Below are 9,385 nucleotides of genomic sequence, written 5' to 3'. Positions count from 1 at the left end.
ATTTCTATGGTTACAGGCGTATGCACGTTTCTATGGTACAGGTGTACGCACGTTTCTATGTTAGCCTCATACAGGTGTCAGTATGACCGCAGGATGAAGGACGAAACATCGCAGCTTAAAAAAGGAACCGTCGTTTTATACCTGGATCATTGAGCATGAACTTTGGTGAATAGTTTATAAAGTTTTAGACTGTGACGTGGTCTGGGTTTAGATCTGACCTGCAGGGGGTGATGCAGCTTCAAAACGGACAGAAACCTGAAACTGAGTCCAGCTGTGGATCCACTTCAGTCTGGATCCAGTTTTTCAGCTCATTCTAGAGACTCTGCTCGTGTTCTGATCCAATCAAATGCCCTCTGAGCCTCCTGCATCATCAGAACCCATGAACCCCCTGAGTTTGGACCAGACTGACCGTTCTTTTGTCTCTGTCAGAAAAAGCGAACCCTCCAGCAGGAGCAGATGAGTTTCCGGTTCAAAGAGAGGATCAAGTCTCAGAGTGCCTCCAGCAGAGACGAGCAGGTACAGAAACCAACGTGAACACTACCTGACGCGCTGGACCAGCTGGACCCTCCTGGTCTATCTGGTTCCAGGTCTTTAGGAGAGGACTCTGTTTGTTGTGCCCTCTGGCTGTACCTGTCCTCAGTTTGGTCCCAGTAGGACATCATGTGATCAGAAGCCTGTAGGGAGAACTGAGGACTTTGTTCAGCTGGACTCCAAACCCCTCAAACCAACACCAGAACCAGGGTCCAAAAACCCTCCTGAACAAGATCATCTTTAAAAAAGTTCCACCAGTTTCCTACAAAACTTTACAGACCTGCAAAAAAGTTCCAGTTCCTGAACCCCCTCAGAACCCTCTCTGAAACATGTTAGAACCTCTTAGAACCTCTTAGAACCTGGTAAACTCCAGACCCGAGCCTGAAGGCTGAGTCAGTGATTTTGGATTTTATCCTCGTCTGTATATTTTCAGTTTTTTCAGCCATTCGTGCTTCAAAATGTTCAGCTTCTTTAACAATCATTCAACTCGTTCAACAAGCGTTCAGCTCCTTCAGGCAGTCGTTCAGCTCCTTCGGCAGTCCTTCAGCTCCTTCAGCAGACCTTCAGCTTCTTCTGTAGTTATTCAGCTCCTTCAGGCAGTCGTTCAGCTCCTTCGGCTGTCATTCAACTCCTTCAGCAGTCTTTCATCTCCTTCAGCAGTCCTTCAGCTCCTTCAGCTCCTTCAGCAGACCTTCAGCTTCTTCTGTAGTTATTCAGCTCCTTCGGCAGTCGTTCAGCTCCTTCAGCAGACCTTCAGCTTCTTCTGTAGTCGTTCAGCTCCTTCAGCCGTTGTTCAATTCCTTCATTAGTCATTCAGCTCCTTCAGCAGTCGTTCAACTACTTTGGCAGTCGTTCAGCTTCTTCAGCAGTCGTTCAGCTCCTTCGGCAGTCGTTCAACTTCTTCAGCAGTCGTTCAACTTCTTCAGCATTCTCTCTCTGTTTTTGCAGAACATGTAGGTTCTCCTGTTTAATATTTTGTTACGTAGAACCCCAGAACAGAGGAACTTCTTACTCCTGGACTGTAAAACCAGAAGAATAAAAACAGAAACTGGATCAAGTTTTGATTAGACTGAGAGACCAATCCTTGAAAGGTTCCAAACTCTGGTTGTGTTGGTTAAGACTAAGGACGGTCAATGTCTTGTTGTAGCTGTCTGTCTGTCTGTCTGTCTGTCTGTCTGTCTGTCTGTCTGTCTGTCTGTCTGTCTGTCTGAATGATGGGTCAGGGGAGATTCTGTAGTTTGGTTCTGTCGGGTCCTTCACCCAATTATCATGTCATTGTCTATCTGTTAGCAAAATATCTCATGAACCACCACAGGATTTGTTGAAACCTTCTTAAAGTAATGTACAGAAGAACGTCTGCTTGTCTTTAACGTTTGGAGTCAGACTGATCCAAGATGGCTGCCACAGCCAACTGACATTAGCAAACACAAGAATGTCTCTACCTCTGTCCATTTTGGACACGAGCTGAAATGCAGTGAGGTAGTAGCTGAGAGTCATCCAGTGAAGTCAACTCGTGTGTTGTGGAGTATTTCTCGTTACCGTCTCGTGTTTCGTCTTCTGGACCTGCAGGTGTGCGGCGGCAGCGCCGTCTGCTGCTTCTGTCAGCAGAAGCTTTATGTGATGGAGCGTCTGAGCGCTGAAGGCCTGTTCTTCCATCGTAGCTGCTTCTGCTGCGCGTCCTGCGGAGACGCCCTCAGACCGGCTGCGTACACCTTCGACCGGAGCAGCGGTCAGTGACTCATCCTCCTGAACCTGTCCCCTGACCTGAACCCCTGAACCTGAACCTGGTTCTTACTGTTTACCAGTTGTCTTGTCTGTCTCAGGGAGGTTCTACTGTCTCCAGCATCCAGACTGTCAGCTGAGCGCACCGGCTGTGAGGAGAAGACCGACTGCTTCACAGAGAACATCACTGGTGAGAAGAACCTTTACTCTGAGCAGAAACTGTGTACCAGAACCTCCTGATGGTTCCGGACCAGAACCGTCTGATGGTTCTAGACCAGAACCTCCTGATGGTTCTGGTTGAATGAACAACTGGCATCTGACGGTCCTTGTGGTTCCAGGCGTCCGTGACGTCGCCTCCTTCTCTCCCAGACTCTGTGATCACAGAGGAGCGCCGGCGGTCTTCAGGTGAGCTCACCTGTCCGTCAGTCTTCATACCTGCTCTGCTGAAGGTTCTCCTCAAACCCGAATCACTGTGGGCTTTAGTGTGTGTGTGTTTGTGTGTGTGTGTGTGCGTGGCTGCCTTGGTGTGTCTGCAGCTGCTTCTGTGATGGAGAGGATTGAGCTGGAGATCTACAGACGGAGCTCCAAGGAGAAGCTGCAGGAGGAACCAGAGGAGGTCTCTGAGGAGACCCTGAACCGCTTCAACCTGAGTGGAGACCACCAGGTCCACTTCAGGTGCAGGTCAGAACTGTATGGAAGGTCGAGAGGGACAAAAACTGTCAGGACAGATATTCATCTGACATTTAACAGCTTCTACTTTATTTTGATCATCTTCATAAAAACTTATGTTTAAATTAAATAAATCCATGAGAACTAGACTGTATCTGCAAAACTGGAAAAGTACGGAAGGCCAAGAAGGCCAAAACTGTCAAATAAAATCTTAAAATGACGTCTCAGACGGCACAAAGAACTCATTTTTATTTTTATTGTCGCACATCAAAGTTTTATAATTTTTCCTTATGAAGTGAATAAACTGCTTTTAATGTTAAAACTCAGTTCAGAGGAGGGAGGAGGTCCACCTCATGTTTCCTCTGAGGAGGTGACGTCTGCCTGGAGCGAAACTCTGGAGGAGGACGAGGAGGAGGAGGAGGAGGAGGAGGAGGAGGAGGAGGAAGGCAGTGAGGAGGAGTCCAGTGACGGTGAGCTTAAATTAAGCTGTTTAAAATTATCCCGATGTGTTATTGTTGTTGTGACTTCTTGTTGTTGTTACGACTAGTTGTTGTTGTTTTTTGTATGACTTGTTGTTGTTGTTGTTGTGATGTGTTGTTATTACGACTAGTTGTTGTTGTTTGTATGACTTGTTGTTGTGATGTGTTGTTGTGTGTCTCCCCTGCTGGTAGAGGGGGAGTTCAGCCCCTGGGAGGCGGAGCTTCGTTCGGGTCTCTGTCTGCTGTCAGAGGAGGAAGGTAGAACCAGATCCAACCAGACTCCATTCAAAAAAACACTTGATTTAGATTCTCATCAACAGTTTGTTTCATCAGCCAACAAAGTAAACAAACACAAACATGAGGCTGTTTATGACACAACAATCACTCTGGAACCAAGATTTACAGTTTAAATGTATTAAACACCAACAACAGAATTAAATTTTAAATCATTTTTATTGTCTAATCCGGCCTTTGGTGATCGTCTTTTTTTGTCCACAGCTTAGTTTTCAAGGAACAAACAATAATAATAATAATAATAATAATAATAATAATAATAATAATAATAATAATAATAACAGTAATAAAATAAATCTAAAAACTGAAGTTTTTTTCTTTAGCTGTCTTTGTCTTCTTTGTATTTATTTTTTTTAGATATATATTTCCCTTTTTTAATATTTTATTATTTATTACAATTTTTTAAAAAATATTATCTTCTATCTTTATTTTATTTTGTTTATTTTAAAACATGAATTTCCTGTCTCTCTTCCCTCCCCCTCAGAGGAGGAGTTTACTTCTCACACCTCTGACATGCTGGAGCAAGACTCCTCCCCCAGCTTCCAGCCCTCCATCACCTCCTCTGTGACTCCGCCCACCGCATCGACTCCGTCTACCGCCACCTTCTTTACTTCATCTGACTCCGCCCCCGAGCTGATGGTTGCCGAAGCCCCGCTTTCATCTGTCATCGTCACAGAGACGGTGCCGTCTGATGGCGGGGGGCGGGGCTCCTTTGATGACATCACACCTGAACTGCCACAGAAAAAAACTCTCCCTAAGCTGAAGGCAGAAGATCAGGAGGCGGGGATAAAGGAGGATGCATCAGATGGTGGTAAAAGGGGGAGAAAGCCCAGAGGAACTCAGAGTCTCCCCCATCACCTGCTGCCTCCTCTGCATGTTGGGGGTGGAGCTCATCATCTACAATTGACAGGGCTCATAGAGGCTCCTCTTCCTGGAAAGGTAGAGGTGGAAGGAGGCGGAGCCAGATCTCTGTGGAAGACCATGTTCTCTGGAAACAGGAAGGTGAAGAAGAAGGGTGGGGCTTTACCTGCAGAGACGCTGAGGAAGAAAACTGCCCATCAGACAAGAGCTACAGGTGATAGCGCAATAATGTGATGATGTCATAAATATGTCACAATAATAAAACTTGTTTTTCCCCAAGTGACTGGAGAGGCGTCTGATCTGGACTCATCGACTCTGCTCCAGAGATGTTCATTGAAACCCCAAAACAACGTAAGAATCCACCTGACATGATAATCCAATCAGACTCCACCTCCTGGTCCTGCAGTAACCAATCAGAGATCAGATTATCTGAGAGGAGGTGGCAGTCTTTTCGTCCTTCACTCAAGGTACAGTTTGGGTCTTAGGTTGACTCTCTTCTTGGGTCACCACAGTGAGTCATCCTCCTCCATCTCACTCTGTCCTTTGTGTCCTATGTTCTTTCTGCCACTTCCAGTTCTGTCTCCTGTCTTTTTGTCCATGTCTCTGTCTCCAGACCAGACAACATAGCTGGTCTCACCACTGTCTTGTAAACTTTTCCTTTGACCTTTGCTGACACCCTTTTTGTCACAAATCACTCTGGAAACTTTTCTCCATCCACTCCATCCTGCCTGGACTTTCTTCTTCACCTCTTTACCACATTCCCCATTTTCCTGGACAGTGGACCTCAAGTCCTTGAAGGCCTGCACCTTTTTGACCTCTGCTCCTTGCAGCCTCACTGTTCCACCTCCTCTCCCTCATTCACACACATGGACTCTTACTACGACTGACTTTCATTCCTCTTCTTTCAAGTGCATACCTCCACCTCTCCAAGTTTTCTTCCACCTGTTCCCTGTTCTCACCACAGATCGCAATGTCATCTGCAAACATCATAGTCCACAGGGATTCCTGCCTGACCTCATCTGTTAGTTGGTCCATCACCAGAGCAAACAAGAAGAGGCTCAGAGCTGATCCTTGATGCACTCCCACCTCCACCTTGAAGCTATCTGTCACTCCTACAGCACATCTCACCACTGTCCTGCTGTCCTCATACATGTCCTGCTGTCCTCATACATGTCCTGTACCAGTCTAACATGTCCTGCTGTCCTCCTGTCAGATGCTTTTTCTAAATCCACAAAGACACAATGGAGTTCTTTCTGACCCTCTTCTCCATCAGCATCCTCAAAGCAAAGGTGGCGTCTGTGGTGCTCTTTCTTGGCATGAAACCATACTGCTGCTCACAAATGGTCACCTCTTGTCTTGCTTCCACAACTCTCTCCAAGATCTTCATTGTGTGGCTCATCAACTTAATTCCCCTGTAGTTGCTTCAACACTGTACATCACCCTTGTTCTTAAAAATGGCCACCAGCACACTTCTTCTCCATTCCTGAGGCATTTTCTCACCCTCATATATGCCATTGAATGTTTGAGTCAAAAACCTCACTGCCATCTCTCCAAGACATTTCCAAACCTCCACTGGTCATCAGGTCCTACTGCCTTCAACTTCTTCACTCTTTTCAGAGCTTTCTGGACTTCACCCTCACTAATATTTCCCACTTCCTGCTGCACAGTTTCTATGATCTCTACTCTTCTTTCTTTTTCATTATCTTCATTCATTAGCTCCTCAAAGTACTCCTTCCATCTTCCCGTCACGTTCTCCTCACTTGTTAGAACATTACCATTCCAATCTTTAACAAGCCTAACCTGCTGCACATCCTTTCCAGCCTGATCCCTCTGTCTCGCCATTTGGTGCAAGTCCATCTCGCCCTCTTTAGTGTCCAGCCTCTCATACAACTCATTGTACGCCCTCTGCTTTGCCTTAGCTACCTCCCTCTCTGCTCTACGTCCCATCTCCTTATATTCCTGTCTCCTCTCTTCAGTCCTCTCTCTGTCATATTTCTTCTTGGCTAACCTCTTTCTTTGAACATCTTCCTGCACTTCACTATTCCACCACCAGGTTTCCTTATCATCCATTCTCTGTCCAGATGACACACCAAGTACCTTCCTACCTGTCTCTCTAATTACTGTTGCTGTAGTAGTCCAGTCATCTGGAAGCTCTTTCTTACCACCCAGAGCCTTTAACAGCTCCTCTCTGAATTTCTCACAACATTCTTCCTTCTTCATCTTCCACCATTTGGTCTTCTTCTCTGATTTTACTCTTTTTCTCTTCTTCATAACAACGGTCATTCTACACACAATCATCCGATGCTGTCTGGCCACGCTCTCCCCTGCCACAATCTTACAGTCTCCAATCTCCCTCAGGTTTCCACTTCTACACAGAATGTAGTCGACCTGCGTACTCCTTCCTCCACTCTTATAGGTCACTCTATGCTCCTCCCTCTTTTGGGAATAAGTGTTGACTACAGCCATTTCCATTCTCTTGGTGAAATCTACCATCTTTACTTCCTGGTTTCTTTCCTTGACACTTCCTCATCCTCTGTTTCCTTCACCAACATGTCCATTCAGGTCTGCTCCTATCACCACTCTCGCCTCCCTGCGAATACTCTCTATCACATCATCCAGATCTTTCTCCTCCACATCACATCCAACCTGTGGAGCATAATCACTGACAACATTTAGCATCAGACCTTATACTTCCATCTTCAGACACATCACCCTATCTGACACTCTCTTCACCTCTACTACATTCTTTGTCAACTCCTCCTTCAGGACCACCCCTACTCCATTCCTCTTTCTATCCACACCATGATAAAACATTTGAACCCTGCTCCAATGCTGCGAGTCTTGCTGCCCTTCCACTTGGTCTCTTGGACACATAAAACATCTACCTTCCTTCTCAGCATCATGTCAGCCAGCTCTCTACCTTTGCTTGTCATTGTCCCCACATTTAGAGTTGCAACCCTCAGTTCTACATTCTTCACTTTCCTCCTCTCCTCTGTCTCCTGACATGTTTCCCTCCTCGTGGTCTTCAACTAACAGTAGCACAATTTCCTCTGGCTCCCTGTTTGTCAACAGCACCGGTGACAGTTGTTGTTTACGTGGGCCTCGACTCATCCGGTATGGTTTTACTTTGATGAACTCACATTAGTTTTGGCAAAAGTGTTTGATGTTGGATTCCCTTTCTGACACAACCCTCAAAATTTACCTGGACTTGGGACCAGAACCAGAGATACCTTGGCTTGTGCTCCATAGTGGTTGGATTGTGTGGGGGATCAGACTATCACTTGGTTTTAGACTCTGATTGGTGCTGTTTTTCTGAAGTTCTCCTGATGTTTGCAGCTGCATTTGGAGCTGTTGGATCTTATGTCTGAAATCCAGAAAGTCACCGTGGAGGAGAAAGAAGAGGCGAACAAAGAGGTATCAGCTGATGATAGCAGACGGGTTTTATGTTGAACCAGAACTTTAAAAGAAGACCTGGACCCATGACCTAAACCTTGTCATTTTGATCTCAACATGAATGTTTGAAACATTACAACAGTTAAAACTTACATCTTTAACTTGAGTTGTGGTAAAAAGAAGTTCTCCCTCCAGAGATCTGTTCCTGAACATTCTGTCTGGACCTGTGCTTTAGTTGGACCTCAGTGGTCTCTGGACTGAGCTGGACTCATCCCTCTTGAGTTAAACCTAAACAGATTCTTGTTTTTCTAGTTTGTCATCTTGTTTCTCAGCAGATCTATGTCCCTCATGCCCTGGCCTTCAGACGATCTTACCCCACCAAGGTACAGACACACATGGGCTTCACTAATGGTTCTGGAGATCCTGCAGGCCAGGTCCCACCTCATCTTCTGTAACATCTTCACTGTTGCTTCAGAAACAAGCCACAAAGGACCGAGTCCAGGACTCTGATGGACAGTCCTCGTGTCCTACAGAGGTAGTGGGGATTCTGGTTCACCCAAAGGAAACATCTAGTCTGAGCGTGAAGGAGAGCATGTTTCAGAAGGAGCCCGAGGACCAAGACCTGGACTCCAAGATCACCCGAAGTGTTCAGAGAGCTGCTAGAAGACAGGCCAAACAGGAAGAGCTGAAAAGGCTGCACAAGGCCCAGGTGATGTCACCTGAGGACAGAGTCAGTCCAGGTCCAGTTCTGAATCAGAGGCAGTGGAGTAAAGTTCAGTTGGTTCTGTTTCAGATGATCCAGAGGCAGCTGCAGCAGGTGGAGGTGAAACAGAGCGAGCTGGAGGAGAGAGGAGTGATGGTGGAGAAAGCTCTGAGAGGAGAAGCAGGTTCATACAGAGCTCACCTTACACACCTGGACCCACACCTGGTCCATCAGAACCAACATTAACCCACACCTGGTCCATCTGAACCAACACTAACCCATACCTGGTCCATCAGAACCACCACTAACCAACACCTGTTCCATCTGAACCACCACTAACCCACACCTGTTCCATCTGAACCACCACTAACCCACACCTGGTCCATCTGAACCACCACTAACCCACACCTGGTCCATCTGAACCACCACTAACCCACACTTGGTCCATCTGAACCAACACTAACCCACACTTGGTCCATCTGAACCAACACTAACCCACACCTGGTCCATCTGAACCAACACTAACCCACACCTGGTCCATCTGAACCAACACTAACCCACACCTGGTCCATCTGAACCAACACTAACCCACACTTGGTCCATCAGAACCAGCACTAACACACACCAGGTCCATCTGAACCCACACCTGGTCCATCAGAACCAGCACTAACTCACACCTGGTTCATCTGAACCAGCACTAACTCACACCTGGTCCATCAGAACCAGCACTAAC

The 9,385-nt window shown here is 46.5% G+C and overlaps 1 protein-coding gene across 1 annotated transcript in view; it reads left to right on the top strand.

Annotated features, from left to right (window-relative positions):
* The window catches only part of LOC119428429 (protein-methionine sulfoxide oxidase mical3a), a 23,019-nt gene that overhangs the window by 12,186 nt on the left and 1,448 nt on the right, over positions 1–9,385 (top strand). Inside the window, exons 16-27 of the mRNA XM_037696111.1 lie at positions 430–516; positions 2,101–2,260; positions 2,355–2,443; positions 2,592–2,658; positions 2,790–2,903; positions 3,594–3,659; positions 4,180–4,770; positions 4,837–4,907; positions 7,893–7,970; positions 8,282–8,332; positions 8,425–8,658; positions 8,743–8,836. Coding sequence (XP_037552039.1) covers positions 430–516; positions 2,101–2,260; positions 2,355–2,443; positions 2,592–2,658; positions 2,790–2,903; positions 3,594–3,659; positions 4,180–4,770; positions 4,837–4,907; positions 7,893–7,970; positions 8,282–8,332; positions 8,425–8,658; positions 8,743–8,836 — 1,702 coding nt within the window. The remainder of the gene's footprint in view (positions 1–429; positions 517–2,100; positions 2,261–2,354; positions 2,444–2,591; positions 2,659–2,789; positions 2,904–3,593; positions 3,660–4,179; positions 4,771–4,836; positions 4,908–7,892; positions 7,971–8,281; positions 8,333–8,424; positions 8,659–8,742; positions 8,837–9,385) is intronic.

The sequence above is a fragment of the Nematolebias whitei genome, chromosome 22 (genome assembly GCF_014905685.2).
Source record: "Nematolebias whitei isolate Nwh7 chromosome 22, NemWhi1, whole genome shotgun sequence".
Taxonomy (NCBI): domain Eukaryota; kingdom Metazoa; phylum Chordata; class Actinopteri; order Cyprinodontiformes; family Rivulidae; genus Nematolebias; species Nematolebias whitei.
This window is presented reverse-complemented; position numbering and strand designations above follow the sequence as displayed.